Genomic DNA, 24,788 nt, shown 5'->3' on the forward strand with positions numbered 1-24,788 from the left:
TTGCGCGGTTCTAACTCTTATGATTGCTTTAATTTTCCCTTACAAATTCACATTTGGCATATCAAAATTTTCGGTTATGACCTATTTAAGTAATTTTTCCTTATTTATCTACAGCAGTTCCATCTATATTCCCATAAATCCTCCTACAATATTCAAATGGAATCCCACGTTATTTTGATCTTGTAACTAAGCATATCATATTTCAAACGCTTCCGTTTTATGAAAGACAGTTGATTGTATCAAAATATGTCTATCAAAATATATGGGGAGCCATTATCCAAGAATATGGTATACTGAGATATCTTTCTAATTTTTTGTTTTAAGATTGGAGATGGTTTAATCCGCAAAAAGATAGATCCGCAAGATTGAGCATAAAAAAACTAATATTATATTATTATTAGTGATGGGATAACTCGAGCGAAAATTCGCTCGAGTACTCGATTATTGAAATAACCGACATCGCTCGATTATGAACGAGCGATGCAAGTGACGAGTACCAAGCGACGAACGCAAGCGATCCTAGAATGAAATAAATTGAAATCCGATTTTAATGTGACATACTCGATAAAAAGCCGAGCGAATTTTCTATATACATTGCAGGGATACGACGTCGGGATACCGGGTGCGTATCAAAAGTTTTTCTTAAATTTCAATCTAGAGTGCCATGGCTGAGTTAAAAACACTAATTTTTAATCAAGGAGCCTTGGAAAAGTAGATTTGATCGAATGTTTTTAGTGTCTTGCCCTGGCCGGTTAAAATATGCCCAAATCGTATTTTTGATCATATCTCAATTTTTTTCAAATGGAACGAGGGTGGCTCATTAGCATATTTCGAAAAAGAATTTTTTGACGAATAATTTGATACCACACACTTGGTACTTTGACTCAAATTGTCGTTATGAACCGCATGTTACAATTTCAAATAAACCATATGCGAAAATGTCAAAAGTTGACATGTGATATGTCATTCTATTCAGAATATCATTTTATACCGAATAAAGTAAAAAAATACCGAGAGTGCGATTTAAAAATCAAAAGTTGTAGTCATTTCCGGTGAAACCGGAAGTGACCGAAAACAATTGAATATGTCAATCAATCCTAATTTATGTCATATACTAATATACCATATCTCGTTGTTTTATCTGAAAAAATAAAAAAGTTATAGGGGTGAGCCACTTTTGAGACGCACCCGGTATATTTATCCGTTGCGTATCTGAGGAACAAAATTTTAGGACCTACATCGACAATGCTTCGAAATAAACTAAATCAGGCGATCAAATGAATCGCTCGCTGCTTACTACTTACCGTTTATTACCGAAAGAATATGTGCCCTGCGCACGCAGCTTACTGCTTGGCGCTTGGCGTTAACGAGTACTTACAACATGCGACGGACAAAAAATCGTATTTTTAAATACGAGCGATATTTCGCCTGAGTGATCACTTGGTTATTGCAATCGCTTGATACTCGAGTACTCGATTATTGAAATTAATCGGTTTTTCCCATCACTAATTATGATTATAATCCTAGAATGAAACAAAGATAGACGAACTGTTCTTGTCGGGTTTAATCACAATCTTTTGACCAAACGTGTGTCCCTGCTTTTAAAACACAGATAAGACAATTGAAATTGAATGAATTTATTACCGTCATACGTTATTTTAATTAATTAAAATCTTCAGTATAATACAATTGTCTATTTTCTTGAATCCAACTCTACTAAGAGTCTATTACGTTGTATTGTTCGGGTCGTTATCAGGGGTCGGGTAAAGCGGGTGTGTGGCCGAAGGAAATATATATATTTCAGAAATCTGCCTAAGGCTTAGCTCGTTCCTGTAGTGTTAAGCCACACCCAAAATTCCAAAAGCACTTACTTTGATTAAGGCTTAATTAAGGTTTGCAGAGCTTCAACATTTGCCATAAAATAGCGAGTAATTTATTACAAAACCATGTAAATTATATATCATTGTAATCACAAAACTTCAATCTATTTCCGTATTGTAACGGAATTTTAAATTATGTCTTTATTTTCGAGAAAATTTATTCCAAAAAAAAAGGAATATTTTGTTGGTGTTTGACCATCAAAATCTTAAAAATAAAGAAGTTGTCTAAAGATGTGCTACAATACGGATATAGTATAATCCTGTATCTTTAATTTTCTTCTTCATTGGTGTAAAAACACCTAGCCAGTTTTACATAAAACGTTAAATGCTGAACGCTTATTTTGCTCCTTTTTCGGACTAGTGAAATGGACTCTTAAGAAACAACGACGAAAGCAGATTCTGTAGGGAAGATGGGGAAACACCAGAACACCTCATCCTCGACGTCATCACTGAGTGCGCCAAGACGACCACATGTAATTCGTACCTGACGTACTAACCTCTGTAAAACCGTCTCAAATACTGGCTTTTGCTAAAGTCCTGAGCCTGTATGATGAGCTAAGAAAGGGGGATATAATAGATAAGGTCACGGTGATTAACTCTCCCCCTCCCATTCAATCTACACTCTACTAACGTTAGAATTAAGTCTGGTTAAAGATCTAGTCACCTAGCGATCTGAAAAATCTTAAGGACGTGACCTAGTAATAAAAACTTTCGTGCGCTGTCCACCGGCATGCCAAATTATCGTTGGAAAAGTTATTGTAGAGCCGTCGTAGTCGAACGCAGCAGAACGAGAGAAGAATGGAAACAGAAACGAAGCGGAGTCGGTGGCCAAACGATCGAAATGAATGGCGCGGCCCACGTCATTCATAAAACTACCGGCCGCCGATTTCGGAACATTCGCTATTTATTGCCTTTTTAGTAAGGATATCGACGGGGTCGTTAAGATTCTACATAAGATGGGATTCCGCAAATATGTGGTAAAGTTAACGAAGTCACGTGTCTGGGATTTTCTTTTCTTTATATAGGGTCAAGTGGTGTAAAAATGAGACATGCCATATTTAGGTAAAAAATGAGACATTCAAATAAAACAACTGTAAACTTATATTCGGTCACCTTACTCGACTTACCTCCTCTTCAAATTCTTTTGGAAAGAGAGGCGAAATGGGCTACATATAGGTTTCTAAATATGGCACGAGAACGCCAAGGAACAATCATGTTCATACAAAACCGACTAGTAGACGAACTACAGTCGGATGAGATTCTGGGAATGGTCTCGGATCTCACACTACCACTCGACCTCTTGACACGCACCTACAATGCCCTGTTTCCGAATAGGGACGAATGGGATAAGCCGAGAAACGGCTTATTACATGCGGAATGATATATAGATGCCGTTTATTAGTTTATATTTTTTTTATTAGAGGTCTAGTAAGAAAAAAGATAAATGTCTATGTCTAATTTCTATTCTTCTAGTCTCATCTTTATTTCAGCATTTAATATAAACGATAGCAGAAACTTAAAAAACGAACACCCAAAAGAATATACTCAATAAATATTGTTTTCAGTAGTCATAAAAGTGATAAAAGTTTTAGTGCTATTCCGACTTTTATCTGTTTTATATATGTTAGACCCTAGTAAAACAAATGCCATGAATAAGTATATAAAAAAGAATATTTTTATCGACATTCCATCTAGTTTTTGCTTTACTCTAAATGAAGCAGCTTATATGGTATAGTTTTAGAGGCTATAATAGAACTCATTGGCTGATTGGTTGGTTTAATTTTACCACCGCTTGCATTCTGGTAATTCATTAATGAAAGTAAAGATTTCAGTTAACGTCTCCTTTTTGCTGCCAGGGAATCTGGACGGAGCTTACTTTGTTTACGCGGAATCCGAACCGCGGTCCTCGGCCATATCATGGTCAATGGCCTACCGACTTAGGAAGTGTCTAAATCAACTCTTACTCACGAGATATCCGATCTCATTCGGCCTCGAACCGGCGTGAATGAGCAGTGTGTATCAATAGATTTTACACTTTTCCCTTGAACAACAGCACGATACAGAGTTTCGAACCGGTCACCCGTCCACCCACCAGTATCGCCTTACGTCGCTTAACTTCGGTGTTCTAATGAGAACCGGTGTTTCAACGTATTGATTCATTAATGAAATAATATATATTTACTACGTAGTTCTCAGAGTATATTTGAAAATTGAATGTTTTCGGTTCTAAAGTATTATTAAAGCCGATTAATCCAAACCTAACCAAACCAAACCAAATCAAAACTAACTGAGTTAAGATATTTTGCAAGTTCGGCTTAGTTCTGAGTAACATATTGAATTGAGCTATTTATTTTATACCCATTACCATTCGTAGTTTTACCGAAGTGAATTGGAGCAGAATGGGACGCACAGTATTCCATATTTCCAACTTCGGAAATACTAAACAACTTAATGCTTTATTACTAGCGATGAACACGAATCAGTGTTGACTGTAAGCCACTGACTCAGAGATGGTGACTTTGATATAGGATTCCGTTTGAGCCAAGATCCGATGTAATAACCGGCACAAGCTATTCTACAGACATTTCCTATGTCCCACTGTAGATTGTATGGGATGAGAAAAGTTAATCACCGCGACCTTATATCTATTCCCCCTTTCTTAGATATAACTCATCATACAATCGCCGAGCTTTGACAGAAGCCAGTAAGTACCTGAAACGATTTTACAGAGGTTAGTTCTACATCTCCGATATCAGTCGTACTAAAGTTTATGACACAACGTTGTCGTCTCGGCGCACTCAGTGATGACGTGTTCTGGTGTTTCCCCATTTCCCCGCTGTATTTTTGCCGCTGTTTCTTAGTTGCAATCTACTGAGGTTTTCATTGAGGAGACAGTGCCACAGTTAAAAACCCCATGACAATCCGAAGATTGTTCTTACTTCTTCTTCTTCTTACAGTGCCGTACTCTATACAGAGCGTCGGCTACCTCTCGCATGTACTTGTGATTTGTATCATCAGTGTTTCACCAGTACACGGTGTAACAGTCAAATTTCCTCGCAACGACCTCTGTGTGCTGGCTCATAAAATATCGCAAATAGCTATTATTTTTGCATCATGTTTACTATAATTTTATTGTTAAATATTATTTTATTTAAATTTTACAATTATGCAACCCGATATACACCGCGATATACAGCTATAGATACACAATATTGTCACTGGACCAGGCACACCAGCAGTAGTAGGCTTTTTGTCCATCTCTCTATATCTTTGGTCATCACTGGTCACTTGTCACTGTCAGATCAAATCAGATGTTTTTGGATTTATTTATCCTTTGTTTTGGTTATTGAAATTTTATAATTATCAGATAAAATTTCGTAGTTAAATTGGTTATTTTTGATGTGGATCGCAGTGTGCAATTCGTTCTTTTAATTGTGGAATTTCTGAGTTTAGTTCGTTCATTGACCGGATATGGAATATGGCTGAGGAGAAAACATCATTTTTTATTTATGCCTTTTTGTGAGTTGGACTAGTCAAGATATATAGTTCTCTATCTATATCCTGGAGGGAGATTTCCGGTTGAAATCTGATTTTGTGAAGGAAATCGAATCCTTGCATCACTTCTTGTGTACTCCCCGGCTGAAGAATATCGTCGTGAAGAACTGGCTGCCGTTTCGTGAAGCATTCCCTGTTGGTAAATAGCAGGTCTTCGTAAAGAAGGATTAAGGCTTCCGAAACACCTTTGGTCAGAGACGTGGTTGGATTTTGTTGATTTGTATGGACCGCCGACTAATTTCCGCAATGGGATTAAAATAGCCAAATTTTCCGACCGATATTCCGATTCCACGTGCCCAAGAAGTCCCCGAATAGTTCCAAGGTATGCTATAATTCTTCTGCCTATTCTAAGTCAATGCTCAACTGATTTTTGTTCATATTGTTGACTGGTTTTCGACTTTTCCACGCCCACGTGGTGTAGAAAGATTAGTTGAGTGTTATCTTTCTTAAGTCTTATTTGGTTGTTCGTAATTGTAGAGCAAGAAGACCGATCCAGACCGTAGTACAGAACAGTCCAGAATTCCATCCGTTCCTGTTGCCCGTGTGTAGAGTTACCCGTTGGACATCATAAAGCCTCGTTGAGGTAAAGTTCAGATTTGATTAGTCCTTCTTTATTACCTGTATTAACTCCCTACACGTTGTGCTAGTCCTTGTTCTATAATTGAGGCTCTTTTCTAAGACAACCAATATGATTTAGGGTTTTTATGTTCACCATTTGAAACCTCAACAACTTGCCTTTCATCTGTACGTCTGCTGACATCCGTGGGCTCCAGTGACAGTACACAGAGCTGCTGTACCCTGCTGTAGCCACCTCATAGCTATACACCGTAGCTCAGCCGGAGGAACTTCCGAGTTGTTTCAAGATTGTACATCCATTAGAGTAAGACTGTTTAGATTTAAATTTGCTATTTATAAACCACCCTGACTGTATCTAGTATAAGTTAGCTAAGGGGGTTTGACGTCATAGGTTTAGTTCTTATTGATTTACATACTGATTTAACATACATTGTCAGTCATTTACATTCATTTTTCATTTTCTATTCGTTTTTATATATCCTATTTAACTTTTAATGTTTTAATAAATTGCTTAAATATTTTTAGTAGTATTATTTACAGTCTAGTCTCATAGTTAAGTTAGAGTCACTTAAGTTCAAGTAATTGTAGTATATTTGAAGTTCATGGTAGTTACACTCAACAGTTCGAGGTTAGTGTTAAAGTCTACTTAATAGTTACATCTTTTATGCCGAGTTCATAGAGTATAATCTCGTGGCGCCCTTTTATTAATATCTTTGAACCTCGACCACCCGGCTGTTAAAATTAAAAAGCTAGTGGCCTCTATGCAATTCATCCTAATTAAGTAAACTTGTGTTTTATTGAACTTCAAATTAGAAAGGGCGTGACAACGGGACCTACAGTTTATCGCCGAATCCGAACGGCACTATTTGAGAGGCTGTACTAGGCAAATATACTCAAGGTGGTTTGCCATTGTCTTCTTTGAGGTGGCGGCTCGCTTTTTATTTAAATAAATAAAGCGACCGTACTGGCTGATGATCGAACCCAGTACCATCCTATCTCTCACACCGCAGGTCGACACACTAACTGCTTGCGCTACGGCCGGCTACACACAACTTTCTTCTTACTTAAATGAAGGAAAATCTTTGATTCGGTCCTAAATCCTGAGAAATTACTTCGGGTGTCTTTAACCGTTGAAGGGTTTCCATTCCAGATTACGGATGGTGCCTTCCAGGTTATGAGTTTCGCTTAAAGTTGGTTTCCTTTTTGGGAAGCAGAACGGTTCTGGTTCAGTTAAGTGATCGCTCTTTTTCTAGCAAGATCGTTTGCTTTTTCATTACCTTCTATCCCTTGGTGGGCTGGCACCCCCAATGGCAAAGGAATACTTTATTTTCTTTGCCTGATTTGTTTAGTTTCTCTAGGAATTCTTTAACGAACTTCGATAGTTACTGAGTAAAAACCCCGCTCTTAAGACTCTTTGACTATCGGATAACAGAAATAGAGTTAATAGGAGTATATAGACCGAAAACTAAATACTCCGAACCAATGGGCACCTAGCACCTACCCAAGTATCCTTTAAACAGAAACGCTATCAAAAGATGCGTCCAATTTATTATTATGTCCCATAATTCATTTAGCTTTTTATTCAATCACATTATCTATTCCTGTCTCAGTATCAGTATGCAATAATTCGACACAATTACCACATCGTTATTGCAACTAGAACGATCCCCCCTTCGACATCACGACAGAAAATGACGAAATAAGGTTAAGAGTAACGGCGCGCGCGAAAAAGAACAACGGCAACGCAGGAAACTAATAAACAGCTAGACCGCGCTGCCGGCCAGCCAGAGCTTGCAATTTTCCGCTGCTCGACATTGATCATTGATGCGGCAAAGACGCGCCGCCACCGCTTGTGCCTAACGGGGCCTCCAATAAGTGCGAGAGAGACGGTGATAGGGGAGGAGGAGGTGGCAACGTCGCGATACCGGTGGCCGTTCGAAGAGTAGGTAGGCGACGACGGGAAGGTTTCGCTCTGTTGTGGTGGTTTTTATCGAGATTAGAAGGACCCTTATTTAACTGATGCGGTTATTATTCATTAAAAAGAAACAGTAATAAACTGAAGGGAATAAAGATATTCTGGCTTAACTTAGGTCAGTTTCAGGTTCGTCGTTAATATTAATATATTTTTATATTCATGTTTTCTTCCATTCTAATGCTTTTTTTTTAATTAATTTATGAACATTAAATTTCAGAGGTCAAACAAAAACAGGTTGAATGATCAAGGATAAGTAAATTAAAACATTAAAATTTTGATATTTCAATTAAAAAAAAAGATTTCTTTAACCTGTGAAATGTTAACCCAATTTTAAAGGAGATTGTATTAAAAAATAATAACAACTAGTCATCCTCAGTTCCATTATTTTAGTTGGCCCTTGAAAATATGCAATACCAATTCATTCAATGATCAACTGAATAAAGAATCGGTATCTATCGTTACATATTACGTGACCCAAATATGCTACTTTTTGGCGTTTCATTGTGTCTAGCAGTGCGCGGTCTTTATTAATAATTCTCAAGATCTCATCGTTAGTCTTTCTTGCAGTCCATGGAATCTTTAGAACACGCCTATAGATCCACACCTCGAACGCCTCAATTTTGTTCATATTTAGTGTCCATCCCTCCATATACCATACAGTAATACCTCTATTTGTAAAGTCTCCTTAACCAACCATACTAGGTCCTTTATTTATTATATACATTTATACATATCTGTTTTGCTTCATACTTCAAAAATATAATCCTTTTGTGAAGTTATATTATAGGTGCCCGGTGACGTAGAGGTACAGGCTCTCGTCTACCAATCTGAAGGTAGTGGGTTCAAATCCCACACCCGGCATTTCATCAGCCGACTATTTTTATTAAAATAAAAATAGTTTGGGCACCTAGGTCGACTCAGCCTTAAATGAGTACTTGGGATTCACAATCCTGAAGTAATAATAGGCAGTTGTAGCGTAGTGCTAGCCACATTACCTTCCTTGTATACCGAACGGCTCTAGTATGGTAAGCTGTACCTTGCTACTCCCAAGGCGTTAAACGCTATATACGGAAGCTGTTATTATTATATTCCTAAATTATCCTCTAAATTTCAATAAAAGACTTCTATCTCAGACTCTGTAACAATTTTCTTCTCATCTTCTCAAAAGTTCATCAGAATTATTCTACGGTAATAGTGTTTGCTTCATAATCCTACATTTTCATCTAAGCCTAAATCGATGGTTTGGGTCTCAAACTAGTAGTAAGCTCGCTAAATATTACCAGATATACATTCAGAATTTTCCTCTCGTGCTCTCCACAGAGTTCATCAGAATTATTCCCCAAGGTCGGAATATTGTTCGCTAGCAACTAATCCAGGGATTTCCAAAAAATGTTAAATTAGATGACTAATAACAATTATTACTAAAACTAGAATAGTTAATCTATGAAAAGAGGTACTTTTCAGAAAAATAAATGGAAAAGTACAGTATTTTCAGCTTAGAATTAGAATTATTTTATATGAGTGTTCAATTCACTGGATTAAAAAATCGTACCATATTTCGAGACGCTAATACCTTCAAGTTATTTAATAAACATCTTAGAGTATATGTTAAGTTTAATTAAATTTGATTTTTAAATTTTCTATTAAAGAAAACGCTTCGTGTGGCAAAACTAAGAAATTGTATACTAATAATATTTAGTAATAGCGTATGCGGTTAACTAATAAATAAACCGTTTCCACATAATATTTAATTAACGGTGAAATAATTACCCGTTTGCATATTATCAATCTGTACGCGACTTGCAAGTTATAGACCGGCCAAAACAAAGCCGACACGTTCGTTAGGTAATGCATCAATTAATAGAAAGTGTGTTATTTAGAGTAAAAACCGCAAGGAATATTTTTTTCCTCCGGATGTCTACTCTAGAATTTACTAGAAACAGAAACCTTGAATACTATGATTAAACAAAATTTACTTTGTTTATGTAGAAAAAAATCAGAACCATGCTAATTATTAGCAGAAGAACGAATAATCTTGAATGTATTAATCGTCTTGATGTAAATCGCTTATCAATATTTCCATTTTATCATGTGAAAACTTGTTACATTCCACTTAAAGAGGGTATTCATTTTTAATACTTTCACTTTTATATGTAAATTGGGAACACAGTACGGAGTGGCCATACTAATATCCGAGTTCTGTGAAAATTTTCACATCAAAAAATAATCTCTGAACTAGCCAAACTCTATGTACTCCAAACCTTAGACTTGGCTTAGGCATCTACTACCAGTCAATGTCTAATAAAAAAAGATAGTACTTTACAGCTTAAGCTCGCTAACCTCTACAGGGCAATTAATTATTATGATTACCCCTAGCAGAGTTTGTATCTGTTATTTGATAAGTTATCTAAAAAAATAATAATGGCTAGGGTTTCCACTACTAATTCTTCAACGCTTACGATGCCTTATCAATATCTTCAAGCTTTTATATAGCTTCCTTTTGACTTAGCACAATATAATCTCTAATTAGTACAATATAATATCCACTTCCAAGAAAGATACGTAGGCTATGTATCAATGATGATCCAAAAAACTTAAATCCCTGAGTTTTCAACACGTTTAGTCAAAGATCGTAATATATGTTTTACGAAAAAGCAAAACAAAAAAAAAACAACAAAATAAGCAGTAAAAACAGTGAAACAGACGTCAAAAAGTACGAACCAGACAGAAAATAAACAGTAAAACAGACAGAAAAATCAGTAAAAGTCTGCTGTCTGGCTCAAGTGCCCCCATATCTACTCTCCTTCTACGAGTATGTGGTGTCCTCGGATTTTACATCAAGAACTTAAAACCCATCAAGTAGGCATTTGAAACACCATTGTGGCCAGAATTGGACCAATATTTTAACAATTAATTAATAAGTCTATTAACAGTTGCAATACCGAACATAATGTTCAATAAACTCTTAGTGTGTCCACTTAAATAAAATTCCCATCTTCCTTATTTTTAACCATATCTATAGTATCTAACGCACATGAAAACCGACAACCCTGCAATTCCCTGTATCTTCGTTTATCAACTGGTTTTAATATAAGTCAACAACCTTTTTCTCTGTCTTGTGCGTTCATATGCAAACCAAGAATTTAAAATAACTAAGCCGATGTCTAAGCTAATATACAACACCTAGACAGTAAAACCTCTATTTGTAGTTGTTAGTAATGAAAAAGCAGATAGAATGGCCAAACAAGGTTCATCAATGTCATTCATAGGCCCAGCACCCTTCTGCGGCGTTGCGAAAGCAGTAAAGAGTATGGCTACAAAGTTCAAGTAGAACATTTGCCAAAATTCACGACAGATCTGATAAGCAAAGACAGTGACAGGTGTAGTGGGTCTACTCCTCCTCCTAGGTGCCTTCTCTTTTGCTTAAAATTACACAGTTTGTTGTTCTGGAGGTCCAACTTATCCACACAGTGGGTCTACTAACAAGCCATTATAAACTGAATATGCGATAGCCTGAATAATGCGCGGTTCGCTGTAATAGGCAATGATAGATCATTGCCCAATCAGACCCCAAGTTGCTAGACTTTTTGAAAGAGTATATACAGATAGGACTAGAAAATGTAACCTAAGGATCAGAAGAGGACCACACAATAGATTTGAAAATGCCGCAGTGGATTAGGACGATAGCCCCCTCCAAGAATCTAATCTATGAGCTGGTTTTAATATAAGTCAACAACAAAAAACCAAACCAAACCAAGAATTTAAAACACCAACCTAATATACAAGACGCTCCACTGCGGCTAATTAAAGGTTGGAAAAAACAATCCAAGACAAGTTAAAGCAAAGTGAGAATTGTGAACTATGAAAAATATTTCAATCGTAATGCAAAAAAATTGGCGCCTGGAGGCACGTATAGCCGCCCATACTAAAATATGTTAATATCTCAAAAACTGCGACTTTGACTGATTTTGATGTTATTACCAATTTTGTTGGACATATTATTCCTAATCTTAATTTGAAAACGGCGTTTCGCTAGCTACTGCAATTTTGGAGTTAAGATTTTTTAAAAATTTTAACCCCCTCCCATACCCCCTTACCAACCCCCCACCCCCACCAAAAACTAATGGCCAGATACTCGGGTGCCACAATATTTTTGTGCCAAGTTTGGTTAAAATCGGTTCGAACAGCGGTTTTTGAGTTATCGTGTTACAGACGGACAGACAGACATAGACAGACAGACCCCATGAAAATATTTTGTGTTTAGGTCATTTATGACCCAAATAACTCATTTTGAGTGAAAATAAAAATACTTTTTTTGCCGATTTTAATACCATACCATACCTATTGGTATGTCGGCTAATAACATCAATACCAATTTATTTTTCAGTGCGTTTAAATGGACAAGTTGTACTGTCACTTAAACTTTCCACTCCTACTTAAAACACACCCCGTATATATGTCTACTCCCGTCCCCATCGACAGACATCTGCTCGAAGGCATCCGAACAGGGTGCGAGACACGTGGTACTGGTTTGCCAATGGGCAGACGGACGCCCGAGCGAGGGAAGTGCTCTATCGTAGGTATGCAGGTCAATAGCCCCTCGTGGTAGCAGAAGGTGCGTTCTTCTCCGCACCTAAACGTTCTAGAATCACCATTAGACGAAGCTACGAGGTCGTCGGGATCCGGGATTTTTTCGAATCAGGTAGATAAAACGAAGACGGTCTTGGCTTTCGTAGGTTAGACGCTTCCGGTGGATGAATTGGAAAAAAGCTTGTTTCACGTTTAGAAAAATGAAACTCGACGAAATAAATACTATTATAATAATACGTATATTTATATTATTTTGGATCTGATCTCTAATTCAATAGTCTGGATTTTAAAGTGTACTATAGAAATCGAGATAGAAATATTTTCATTTTATCATGTGAAAACTTGCCACATTGCATTTATTGCAATTGAAGAGGATATTTATTCTTAATACTTTCACTTTTATATGTAAAAAATTGGGAACACAGTTCGCAATAACCATAATATCAGAGGTCTCTGGTCATTTCATCTCATAAAAAAATAATATCTGAACTCCAAAAAAAAACTCCAACCAAACTTCACTGTTCTCAATACTTTGGCCTTGGGTTAGGCATCTACTAGTCAGTGTCTAACAGAAAATGAGATACAGCTTTCTAGCTTTAGCTCGCTAACCTCTATGGGGCACTTAATTATGATTACCACTAGCAGAATTTGTATCTCTTTTTTTATAAATTATCTAAGTAAATAATAATGGTTAGGGTTTCCACTGTTAGTCGACTTCACTCAAATTCTTCAACACTATCGTAATGTTATCAATATCTTCAAGCTTTTATAAAGCTTTCTTTTGACTTAATTAGTACAATATAATATCCACTTTCAAGAAAGATGTGTGTGAATAGACTATGTGTCAAAATCAATGACTCTCCACCATTGAAAATCATAAATCCCTGAATTTTGAATTGGAAAAAAAACAAATATCTTGTTTGATGTATAAAAGAATGACGCTCGAAGAAATTAATATTATATTATTATAGATCTGGTCATTATAATTCGATAGTCTGCATCTCAACATGTAAGATAATAATGGATAAACCATGAAATAATGAGACAAAATGTCAACTGAGAAAGTGGGCTTTGCATCCAAAAATGTAACCTCCCATGGCGACAGCAGTTCGGTTTGGACCAATATACCAAAAATAATTAATTTACTGCAAGTAATATCTCACACTCGAGCTCACACAATATTCCGAATTTAATTGGTGTGCCCACTTAATCCCAAACCATGCCAAGCAAAGAAGCGTCAACCTTGAATTTCTTATGCCTCTGTCTATCAACCTAGTGACAGTGTAAGTCAATTACCTTTATCTTTGTTTTAGAGCCATTATTTTGAATGTGGGCTATCATATTTGAATCGTTGTTTAGTCTTAATCAGATATATTTACATGAGTAATATCTCTAATTGGCACTAAACAGCTGTTAAAATATAATAATCGACATTCCAAGTAATAGTCCTTAGACGTTGAAAGATCGGGTACTGACTTAGAATGGCCAGGCCAGTATAGTAATCGTATGTGCCTGTTCTAGTGTCGATACTCCAATAAGCATGAATTCCATTTTGATTTCAATGTTTTGTTGTAGCAGCTGTTACCTTATAACATTCAACTCGAAAGACCCTTTTTGATAAAATGGTTCACTCCTTCCGAAAATTAGGAAAAAATAGAAACAGAACATATAATATATACATAAGTAGTAGTATACATAAGTAGAGCAGAAAACATTAGAGTAGAGTAGAATATATAGTAGACTAGAATAAAGCAGAATAGAGTAGAATAGAGCATAATAGAATAGGATAGAGCATAATAGACTAGAGTAGAATATACCATAATAGAACAGAGCAGTAGAGCATAATAGAATAGAAAATAATTTAGAAAAATAAAATACTTTTGGTATAAATGAAAAGACATTTATTGAGAAAAACAGTATTAGGGTTCTGGCAAATATAAAAAATAAACATCTTGTCCACAACAAATCTTGTGTATTTTTATAACAATCCTTTAGATGAAAAGTCGTAGGTGCCGATTGTTAAGAGAATTCTAAATAGCAAGAATGAATTGTAGACAGAAATAAATTTATTCAAAAAAAGATCATCTCGTCAAAGACCAACCCTTTTTGTTATCATTCTTTCATGCTGGCTTGGATATACCTAACACAAAACAACAAAGGTCAAATGAGAGACGTCTTTGACTTGAATTACTTATCACTATACAGTGTTCGAAATAGACCAAGATACACAAAATTACTCTCGAGATTCAAAGTTATAATAAAAAAGGAATTCGGAAATATCTTTAGAACTGGCAACTGCCAAATTAATCCACAGTAATGTGTTGCGTTTCGGTTCATATTCCAGTCCATTTCGATCACTGCCTATCTTAGTAAAATATACAATTGCATTTAAAATACTGCCATAAAGTCTCTGTTTAGAAAAAATCTCCTTACGAGACTTCTGACAGTCAGTTTTAGTATTTAGATAAAATTAAAAAAAATAAGAAAAATAAAATTATATTGAAAAAAAGAAAAACAAGCATAAATTAAAAAAATGTGTCTTGGCAATCTGAACTTCATCAATGACATCATCTATATACCATCTATCTATCTATAACTCCATCTATGACTTATTTGTTTCTTACTAACATTGGATACAGCGACATAACTACCAATGGGCCAATTGTAATAAATACCTTTGACTTGAATTACCTAACTGAAAAAAATTGCAATTTTAAAATAATCTTTAAATAAAAAAGTAGATTTTTTTTGACAGAGAGTTCCAAGACCATGTGACTTTGGTTTCTCTCTTATCAAAAATTAAAACAAAGGAATAAAACAGAAAAAATAAAATGAAAAGAATGAAATAGAAATAGAAAAAAAAACAGAAAAAAAAATAAAATGCCATTTTTTATAATCCAATATATTTATTCAGAAATATGAGTACTGGAGCTTAAAATTTATAGAATATGAAACAAGAATTTTTTCAACATTGTCTTGACTTCTGTACTGTCCTTTGTACTGTCTATCTTCTTTCTTACTAGCGTTGGATACAGCCATACAGAAACAAATAGAACAATAATTGATGTGTTGCTGTTAGAATTGTTGGATTTTCTGTGATTTGGATTACCTACTTGATTAAAAATTGTATTTTTAAAATGGGAAGTATAAAAGGTACTAAAAATTATCTTTCAAGAGAAGAAATAAAATGATCTGTTTAATTACGTATTATTTTATAAAAATAAGATCTACAATAGAGGCCTAGAAATAATTTATTTCTTCCGAGATTTCTTCCCTCAGGCAATATAGTGACAACTCTGTTCTACAGAAAATATCTATAAAAAATTTATATTAAAAGAAAAAAAATCACACATATTTTTGTGAAATTTAATTTTATATATTGTTTTAATTATTGGCACGAAAATTTGTAATACCATAAATATACAGAGCTTACATTAATTAATTTATTACTTCTTCTGTGGTATAAGGATGTAGTGAATCCAAATACAGGAGAATATTATTAGCTAGAAGCAATTAGATACCCTACATTAAACTATAGCCAGTTCAATGACATATCGATTATTTCTTATCCATTTTGCGGAGGTTGTTCAGAGTGTAAGTTCTCCAAAATCTCGATAAAGGAAGCCTATTCCTCCGTCAGTGGCTTATTAGGACCAATAATCGGATTAGTAGCGTATTCATGTCTGTCGGGTTCTCTCTCTCGAGAGAAATAGATTTATTAACCTTAACCCGAAACCTTAACCTAGTAAAGACGAGTTAAACGAATACTTGCAAATAAATGCCATGTAGAATGAAGATTACAATTACTTGTTAAATAAAATAGATAAAAAGTGGTATTAACTTTTACTAAATAAACATGAAAATTTATTTTCTTAACAAACGTATTTTTTAAGTCGCTTTTTATCAAAATTTGTCTGTGATTATTTTAGCCCGATTTTAACCAAGTTATTACATAAAAAATTTAGATGTATCTTGATTTATTATGTCTTTGTTCTAGAGAATATTTCATTGCTTAATTTTTTCTTGAATTTTGTTTTATTTTCACTTTGCTTTCACTGTTATCTTTTTGAATACTAGTCTTCGGGCACATATCTTCACATTCCGATCTGATATTGATGTCATCTAATCGCTAGGTTTGCTACCTTTTATTGATGATTGCCAACCGAGTTTCTTGTAAAAAAAAATACGTTATAGGAACTGATTGACCTTTAATTATATCTAATTTGTTCAAAATTTGAAACAACATCGCAAATTCTCTCTTATTCTCTTATTAAAGACTAAAAGAAAAATAACTCATATTAATCCGAGGTTGTTATTGGCCTGTTCCACTGCGAATTTTCCAGGTCTATTATGGTCTTCTCCTGATACTTAAGTTCCATTTTTTTCAGAAAGTCTAATAACCTGTAGACGCCAGACTGTCGTACTGAAAAAATCCGAACATGCCTTGGTCCGTCAGTCTCATTAGCTTTAGGTGCCTATTGAGTCTGCATGCATTGCCCTATTAGTATTATCTTTTATTTTTTTCAGCTAATTGATTTCAAAATGTGTTCACAGTTGAAAAGGTTTTCGGATCAGGATTTCTTGTTCACACAAGAAATCCTGATCTAGGATAAGTATCATACTAGCTTTAATTCAGGAATAATACCGTCCGAAATAATCGTGCATTCACGTGGCCATGGCAGTGTATACGAGGGCGGCTCTATTTTAAAATTCGCAGACCTTAATATTATGCAGAATAGAAAACTGAACGGAAAACGGTCATTTCTGATTTCGACGATCCGAATAAATACAAAATTCGTGCTGTTCCCATAATTGTTTTCAGTTTTCTGATTTCAAGACAAAAAAAGTTTAACAGCAAAAGGCAAAAATAAACAATTCTTTGAACATTCGGTCGCGAAGAGAGGACAGTCCATTGACCACAACGATTTGATGACTTTATCCGAGTAGAATATTTGAATGAGACTGGTTTTCTCGAATTTTCTAAGCTGAGCGTCTTTATTTTCTCCGGCTTGTCTCCGGCTGAGGTACCCGTGAGATGAAGGCTGGTGGATCTGTCTCCATATATCCCCCTTTCTCTATTGCCTCCTTGGATTTGAAGTCAATTACACCCTAAGGGTTGGTCGGTCCACTTCTACAGAGCCCCGTATGTAGAAGTAAGGGGGACGAAAATACAATGAGGTGCCCCCTGGTGTTCCAAGGTTGGAACCAGTAGAAGCTAGTCTTCAATCTAGTCACGCATCCCTTTGACCTGGCCCCGCCATCATAGGATTTAGATTTTTGTTGAGGTTGTGAGCCAAAGTGCCACAGAGGATACCCCCTAGTACCTGACCTGGAGGTTCCCCACCAACGACAAGATCTCGCATCTGCTAGAGGAAGGTGTCCACAGCATTGTGTATAAAAGACAGTAAAAAAACTAAAAAATTAACTAAAAAGTTTATCAGCAAACTTCGTTGTTTTGACTCGACCAAACCTGCAAATGTATTTAACGTATTTTCTCTGATCTCATAGAAAAAAAAATGGTGAGAACGCCGCAAATCGTTTGCCGAATAGCCAAGATTTCCAAACGTTTATAACCCCGTCCAAACTAGTGACCCGATGAGTTGTTCCGTTTATAATTCGTTGAGCTTACGGACTCCTCGCTCCCCCGCCACCAATCCGCCCGATCACCGAAAAATAATAAAAAATAAACGTCGCCGCCGACGCCGCACACTTTTCCGACTGACTAGCCGCATTCCGACACATTGCGCACGTCTTATTGGCCTTTTTACTCGTTATTAAAGAGTGCGGGCGGCGTTGTCAGCTCGTCGCGTCCGTCGGGCTGCTAATGACAGATTTGTTCGCATGGAGACAAAGACGATTACGTCAATACAGAATAGTTGGGGTCTCGTGTCTGCTTAGAGCCGGTGTTTCCTTTGACATCTTTAAAGGTGGTAAACAATGCTAATTTAAGCAGCGCCCTCATTGATAAATTTTTGATGCGTAATGAATTGCCCTGTGTTTTTCTCTATTTCTTAAATAAATGATGGACTTGTTTTAAGCCATGTTCTCGCTGGTATTTTTTTTCATAAATATTTAATTAATCGTTGATCCCAAGAACTACGGTATAGTACGGTATGGCACCAGAACACCTTATCACTGAGTGCGCCGAGACGACGACCTTTCGTGCCATGAACTTTGGTACGGCTGATGTCGAGGATGAAGAGCTGACCTCTGTGGAGCCGTCTCAGATGCTGGCTTTTGTTAAAGCCCTGAGACTGTATGATGAGTTATAACTCGTTATAACTCAAGAAAGGGGAATATACAATACATCTGTAAGGTCGCGGTGATTAACTCCTAAACATTCTACATTCTACATGGTATGGCAATAATGAGCTGCCCTCCTCAATGTTACCCTAATGGCTCTGCTTTCTATGAAGGTGCAATTTGCCAGCGCATTACTTTTGATAGCAGATCGTCCAACTGCAACACAAAATCTTTTAATATTGGCTCAAAAACATGCGTTGTGTGCGTCGAAAATACTTGCGTCCGATTTATGCAACGCACACATTAGTAAAATCCACATTAGTAAAATTTACTTCGAGTGCGCAAACATTTGCGAAGAACTGTTTGTTTGACTTTTTAGTTTTCTTTAAAAAAAATAATAAACATTTACAAGATGACCAGAAGAATATATTCCGGGGAATACCGAGAAAGGTGCATTTTTCTTCCTGCAGATTTCTTACATAAAGCCAGGAAATCCAAAGATCAAAAGCAAGAAGATCGAGCAAGATATTCAAGGTGAAGTTCATTGCGGACAGGTCCTCACAATAGGAATTGACCTCAAATCCAAGGAGGCAATAGAGAAAGAGAGACATATCCTCTATTATAGATACGGGACATCGGTATCAGATTTAAGGAGAGACCACGTTAAAGAGGTGGAGAAAATGGAGACAGATCCTCCAGCCTCCACCTCACGGGTTCCTCAGCCGGAGGAAGCTCCTCGACTGTGAAGGGCGGCACGGAGGGCCAAACTCCAACCGGGGAAGGGTGTGTACCCCCTCTTACTCATTCTACATTCATTGCGGACATCGGTAATGGAATTATATTATAAATTGTCTAAATATATTCGATTCTTCGAGGTACCACTGCGATCTTTCCAGTTCTATTGTGGTCCTCTTCTGATCCTTAGGTAACATTCTCCAGTCCCATCCTTTTCACAAAGTCTAGCAACTTGGAGAGTGAATCCTTCATATCCCTGGCCTATCACTGCCTATTACAAAGAATCGCACATTTGCCAAGCTGTCACACCGACATGTGTGTTCTGCCGTTTCTTCTTTAGAATGACAGAACCTGCACATGGCTCCGTCCGTCAATCCCATTAGCTTTACATGGCGATAAAGCAAAAAATCTGGTCTACAATGTATTTTTATAAAAAGAAACAATTTATTTGAAATCAATTAAATTTGGTTTCAGTTACTGATTATTACCTATTTTCCCAATATAATAGCTAAGAAATTTCTAACAACATGGCAATATGGCTAGAAAGTGGTATAACTCTAGATCTCAAATTCTATACCTACAAAGTAATTATTTTGTCGTTAATTATTGTTAAGGCCCTTACAGAATTCGTTCATTTTCTCTTTGATTCCAATCGCAATAGAAAATGTTTTAAAACAATTGCGCTACCTGTGATTTAAATCTTAAAATATTAGCAAATTCAAGTGCCAAATTTATCATACTTTAAAATCAATAAAGGTATTTATGATAATTCTTCATATGTGATTATCTAAAAATATCGCATTTAACAAACATATTGTATGAATGTTTGTACGTATATAATTTGATTTTTAAGATTATTTACTTTGTTCCTCACTTTTCATAGTAGAATTTTATGGCTATATATGTAATAATATTTAAGTAGAATGTATCTTTAGATAGATACTGTGATAAATACTACTACTTTTACTATTAAATAAAAAGTAAATAAGCAATTTGAAGCACATACGTATAAAATTGTACTATTAAAAGTAATTTCTAATTTATAAAAAATGGCACGCCAAGTAGGTACCTATATATTAATCAATTTTAATATTTCCTATACCGTACAATAAAAAAAAGTATGTTTAAGAGAGCTTTAACTTTAACAGTTAAAAAATCTAGTGTAATGCTTTATGTAAAACTTTTTGCACATATTGTATATTAAAATTAGATACCTACCACATTTTTCAAGAAAACCCGAGAGAAAAACATAAATACTAATAAAGCTTGTTAAAAAATACAATTTATTTATTTATAATTATTGACCTTGAAACTAAAAAGGTAAAATATTTTCAATTACATTTTGATTAAATAATGATATTTATAGTTCAATTAGAATTAAATAGATAGTGTAGATTACAGAATCTGAATAAAATGATATAAAACCATTATACCTACTTTCAAAAAATTATATTTAAGTAAAATAAATTAATACTAAATATTATATTTATTTGAACTAGATATATGTTTAAATATAAGTCGATTATCATTAATATACGATCATCGTCAAAGAAATAAATGTAAAAGTAATGAGGGCTAAAAAGAAACTGTAGAATAACAAATGCTTAAATGGAATGCCTATCATAACAATAGTAGGCCATGGACACCGTTATGCACGGTTTGGCAACAACGTCTTGCGTTCGTTCACATTAGAACACCCGCAATGTTCGTGAGCTTTTCCACTAAAAACCACCAAGGAAAATCGCCAAACTGCGTCCTCAATTGATTTTTAGATACAGGAATTGCGGGAATCAAATTTCCTGTCTAAACGAAATAACACGGTCGACTTCTAATAAGAGAGAAAGTGAAAATATATCGCAATCAGAGTGGGTTGATTCTAATTTTTTATCAAGTAAACAATGTTACGTAGTTCGTTTGTTTTAAATTAAATGGTGTCAGTTATGATAACAATGTCAAAGGCAACAAAAACACAACGTATCGACTATTGCTACCTAACAACAATTGTATCGCGGAATAACGACGATATAAACTAATTTCCAGATGAGAAAAAAACAACGTAAACATCAAAAGTTTTCCTCTCTATCTCAACTCTGACCGATCTGACTTAATTGTACTGTGACACATACAGATATTTATAGTAGAGAATTTAAATCATGGTGTAACATGCTTATTAACTTACCAAAGCAAAGAAGTTTGTGTGGCAATCTTCTAAACTAGCTCCGTTAGTTTGAAAACTGGGGTGCGTCATATTTGATCCATTTTTAAATGATTAATCCACAGTTTACACAAAACTAACACATCACGTCACAAAAATATCTTCAACCGCACGAAAAAACGCTTATATTTACCGAATAATTTTTACCTTCAATAGCAACTGCAAAATGGCGGCAGTAACGAAATAACAAGCTATACTAAACCGTCGAAAATCCAACCATCAAAACCCTTACCGAGTTGTACACGACTCGAATCTATTCACGACATGCTTTGTGCAAAGGCGTCTCACCGTATCGACTGACTCTCCGACTGAGCCGCTTTACGTATGTGTTTTCTTGTTGCAGATTGTCAATCAGTAAAGATCATGGCGGCGTTTTTCAAGCATGGCATTTCGAAAACAGGACAGATTCTAGCACCAAAAAACGTAAATATTACACTTCAAATAAATCCTAGCGTAGTTTAAAACACATATTTTCGATACCGCATATTTCGAGATTAGCACTTGGTCTTATTTCCCTCCATGTTACCACTGTAGTCACTGTTTGCACTTGTTTCAGTTCACTAGTTTGTAACCTTGTTATTTTTAGATTTTCCGGCAATGCTACGCCACAAAAGCGGAGAAAAAGAAGGGTATAGATAGAAAACCTGGCCCAAAATTAACTGGTACAGCCGAATCTTTAGCCACAAAAGGGTGTGTACCACCTTTACTTTCCTTTTGACAACTACGACTAGCGCGAGCAGCCATTACCGTTGCTTTCCCTTTATTTGTATGTTTCTGCCACCAGGGAGCGCTACCGTCCAGTCAATATTTTTGAGGCTGCGCCTACAAATTTAAATTATTTTTTAAAATTACTTTTACAATTACATTTTTTTAACCAGTAAATTTATATACTAAATTAATCATATTACTATACAAATGTAGAGCTACATTTTCTATTTTAGTTTCCTACGCCCACAGAAGGAATACGTTCCACCAGCAGATGTAAATAAAACTTTATCAGTAATATTCCAAGAGGTTTTAGGAACAGAACAATTAGACACAAAAGTAGTTGATTTGAATGATCGTTTCAAATTATTTGCCACATGTTTTAGTCAAATAGGACACAGTATTCCTAATTCATTGTTACACCAAATAGAAACTTTAAAAGATGTAGTCAAATTTTACGAGACACCTGTAGATGTAAGAACTCCTTATGACAAGTTAAAAAATGTAGAACTACCTGAAAATCTACATGTTCAACATGAATATCACAGGTGGCTTCCAGGTAAAACAATGATCTTTGATGTATTTAATTTTAAATGTATAAATAACACTTTTTTAATTTATAGATACAGATGATCGGTTTGGAGGTCTAACAGCATTTCCCGAAAGCTCAACTATAGTAACTGGCCTTAAATACAAAGGAAAATATAAGGGACATAAACAAACCTTTAGGAATTTAACTTAATTTGTAATTTAATTGATGTAAATAAAACTTAAAATGCAAATAATGTTTTTAAACACTTAATTCTAAATAAGATACAAACATATAATACCCTTATAATACATACCAAATACGTACGATGATTTCGGTTATTCTTAAAGTATCTAGTTAACAAAAAATTTACTTGCACTAAAGTGTAATTTTTCATAATCTATCTCTTGGATGAGAAGGTATTTTTTTACGTGCTGGCGGTTAATCGCAGAAAAAAAACTTAATTTTAAATATTGCCATCTATCTGTCGTCTATGAAAATATTCAAAAATAACCTAAAAAAATATTAATGACATTAGTTGTCAAAGTCAAAAGTTTATTTATTAATAAATTAAACAGAAAACAGCAGAAAATTAATAAAAACTAAGTAAATGCAATTGATCATTTCAAGAAAAATTAGAATTTAAATAGTTCCTGGAAAACACAGGAAAATTAACTATAATTAGAGAGTATGTATGCCTATGTTTGAGTATATTTTGATTATTGCATAAAATAATTTCCTATTTCATTTTTATTCCTATTTTTTACTACCATACCATTTTTATCTTCTATAAATGTATAAATCAATACAAAATTTAGTGAGAGCTGTACCTAATAAACACCTTTACTTTTTTTATTTAATTTACAATATTTGAGCTTGATTTTTAGATTTTAATACTACTTTTTGTTAGTTTTAAACAAGGTTTTGAATATCTATTTTATGACTTAAGTTATGAGCAATGAATAATTGGATTACTATTATTATCAGTTCGTTTGGTTCTTATATTCTTATTGAAACACATAATATTTTTTATATTTTTAACAGGTTTTAATCAAAAAACTACTTACAACATTAGAAAATGGAAGTATTATTATATTAAGAAGAGGAGGTGTTTTGCAAAAAATAATGGGTTTTTTATTAGTACTTACAATAATATTAGCTACCGTATTATGGTTTTCAAGGTGAGTAAAAACCGTTTTATAGTGGTGTACAATGTTTCTTTTGAATTAGAACTGTTAGGTTGAATTTAATCTAATTTATGCAACTACATTGTTTCAAACAACTATATCACTTTTCGATATCAAGTAAATAGTATAATTAATTTAATGCTACACAATTTATATGAATTGTATGTGAGAAAATAATGTTTTAAGTAAGATCATGTCCCAGGGATTTCTGTATTGGTTTTCTTTAAAAATGTCTTCCTCCAAGCCATTGATACTTCGATATTTTATTAGCTGAAAATATTACAGTTTTTGATAGTGTTATAAAATGCTCGAGTATTTTTTTGGAGAAAGTTAGACATCCTAGACAGTCCATTGTTTAGAGGGTCTGTCATTCAACATTGTCCATCCAAATATCTGTCAATTGTGCATATATTCATTATTCAGGACAGATTCTATCATAACTATCATCACATCATCATCATACTGCATGTGGTAAATTAAACTGCAAATCAGTAAAAAAAATATATCTTGTTATACCCAATGACCTCTAATTAGTTATATGTACCATACAATCGAAAAAAAAACGACTTCAAGGGCTTCATGATAATTAATGAACACC

The 24,788-nt window shown here is 34.8% G+C and overlaps 3 protein-coding genes across 8 annotated transcripts in view; 2 read left to right on the plus strand and 1 right to left on the minus strand.

The window, feature by feature from the left end:
• The window catches only part of LOC115874255 (mediator of RNA polymerase II transcription subunit 13), a 166,286-nt gene extending 144,420 nt beyond the window's left edge, over positions 1 to 21,866 (minus strand). For all 5 annotated transcript variants that reach the window (XM_030889356.1, XM_030889352.1, XM_030889355.1 and 2 more), the window contains exon 1: positions 21,734 to 21,866. In XM_030889356.1, the coding sequence (XP_030745216.1) occupies positions 21,734 to 21,802 (69 nt within the window). In that variant the 5' untranslated portion in view covers positions 21,803 to 21,866. The remainder of the gene's footprint in view (positions 1 to 21,733) is intronic.
• Positions 7,842 to 23,256, plus strand: LOC115874257 (39S ribosomal protein L50, mitochondrial). 2 transcript variants are annotated; one of them, XM_030889358.1, is made up of 5 exons: positions 7,842 to 7,957; positions 22,113 to 22,192; positions 22,356 to 22,459; positions 22,711 to 23,033; positions 23,098 to 23,256. In XM_030889358.1, the coding sequence occupies exons 2-5, from the start codon at positions 22,133 to 22,135 to the stop codon at positions 23,214 to 23,216; spliced, it is 606 nt and encodes a 201-aa protein (XP_030745218.1). In that variant the 5' UTR covers positions 7,842 to 7,957; positions 22,113 to 22,132; the 3' UTR covers positions 23,217 to 23,256. The 2 variants fall into 2 exon arrangements, with proteins under 2 accessions (XP_030745218.1, XP_030745217.1); XM_030889357.1 differs by lacking the exon at positions 7,842 to 7,957 and having other exon boundaries at positions 21,977 to 22,192.
• Positions 23,257 to 23,530: 274 nt separating this feature from the next.
• The window catches only part of LOC115874258 (protein KIAA0100), an 88,733-nt gene continuing 87,475 nt past the window's right edge, over positions 23,531 to 24,788 (plus strand). The window contains exons 1-2 of the mRNA XM_030889359.1: positions 23,531 to 23,691; positions 24,048 to 24,184. Coding sequence (XP_030745219.1) covers positions 24,129 to 24,184 — 56 coding nt within the window. The 5' untranslated portion in view covers positions 23,531 to 23,691; positions 24,048 to 24,128. The remainder of the gene's footprint in view (positions 23,692 to 24,047; positions 24,185 to 24,788) is intronic.

This window comes from Sitophilus oryzae, unplaced genomic scaffold (genome assembly GCF_002938485.1).
Source record: "Sitophilus oryzae breed Bouriz unplaced genomic scaffold, Soryzae_2.0 scaffold_125_pilon_pilon, whole genome shotgun sequence".
NCBI lineage: Eukaryota > Metazoa > Arthropoda > Insecta > Coleoptera > Curculionidae > Sitophilus > Sitophilus oryzae.

Bases quoted from the DNA above. Each gene is read 5' to 3' on its own strand.
- LOC115874257 (XM_030889357.1), top strand. From the start codon at position 22,094: ATGTGTTTTCTTGTTGCAGATTGTCAATCAGTAAAGATCATGGCGGCG. The intron at 22,193-22,355 runs GTAAATATTACA...TGTTATTTTTAG, and splicing joins AGATTCTAGCACCAAAAAAC to ATTTTCCGGCAATGCTACGC. The intron at 23,034-23,097 runs GTAAAACAATGA...TTTAATTTATAG, and splicing joins ATATCACAGGTGGCTTCCAG to ATACAGATGATCGGTTTGGA.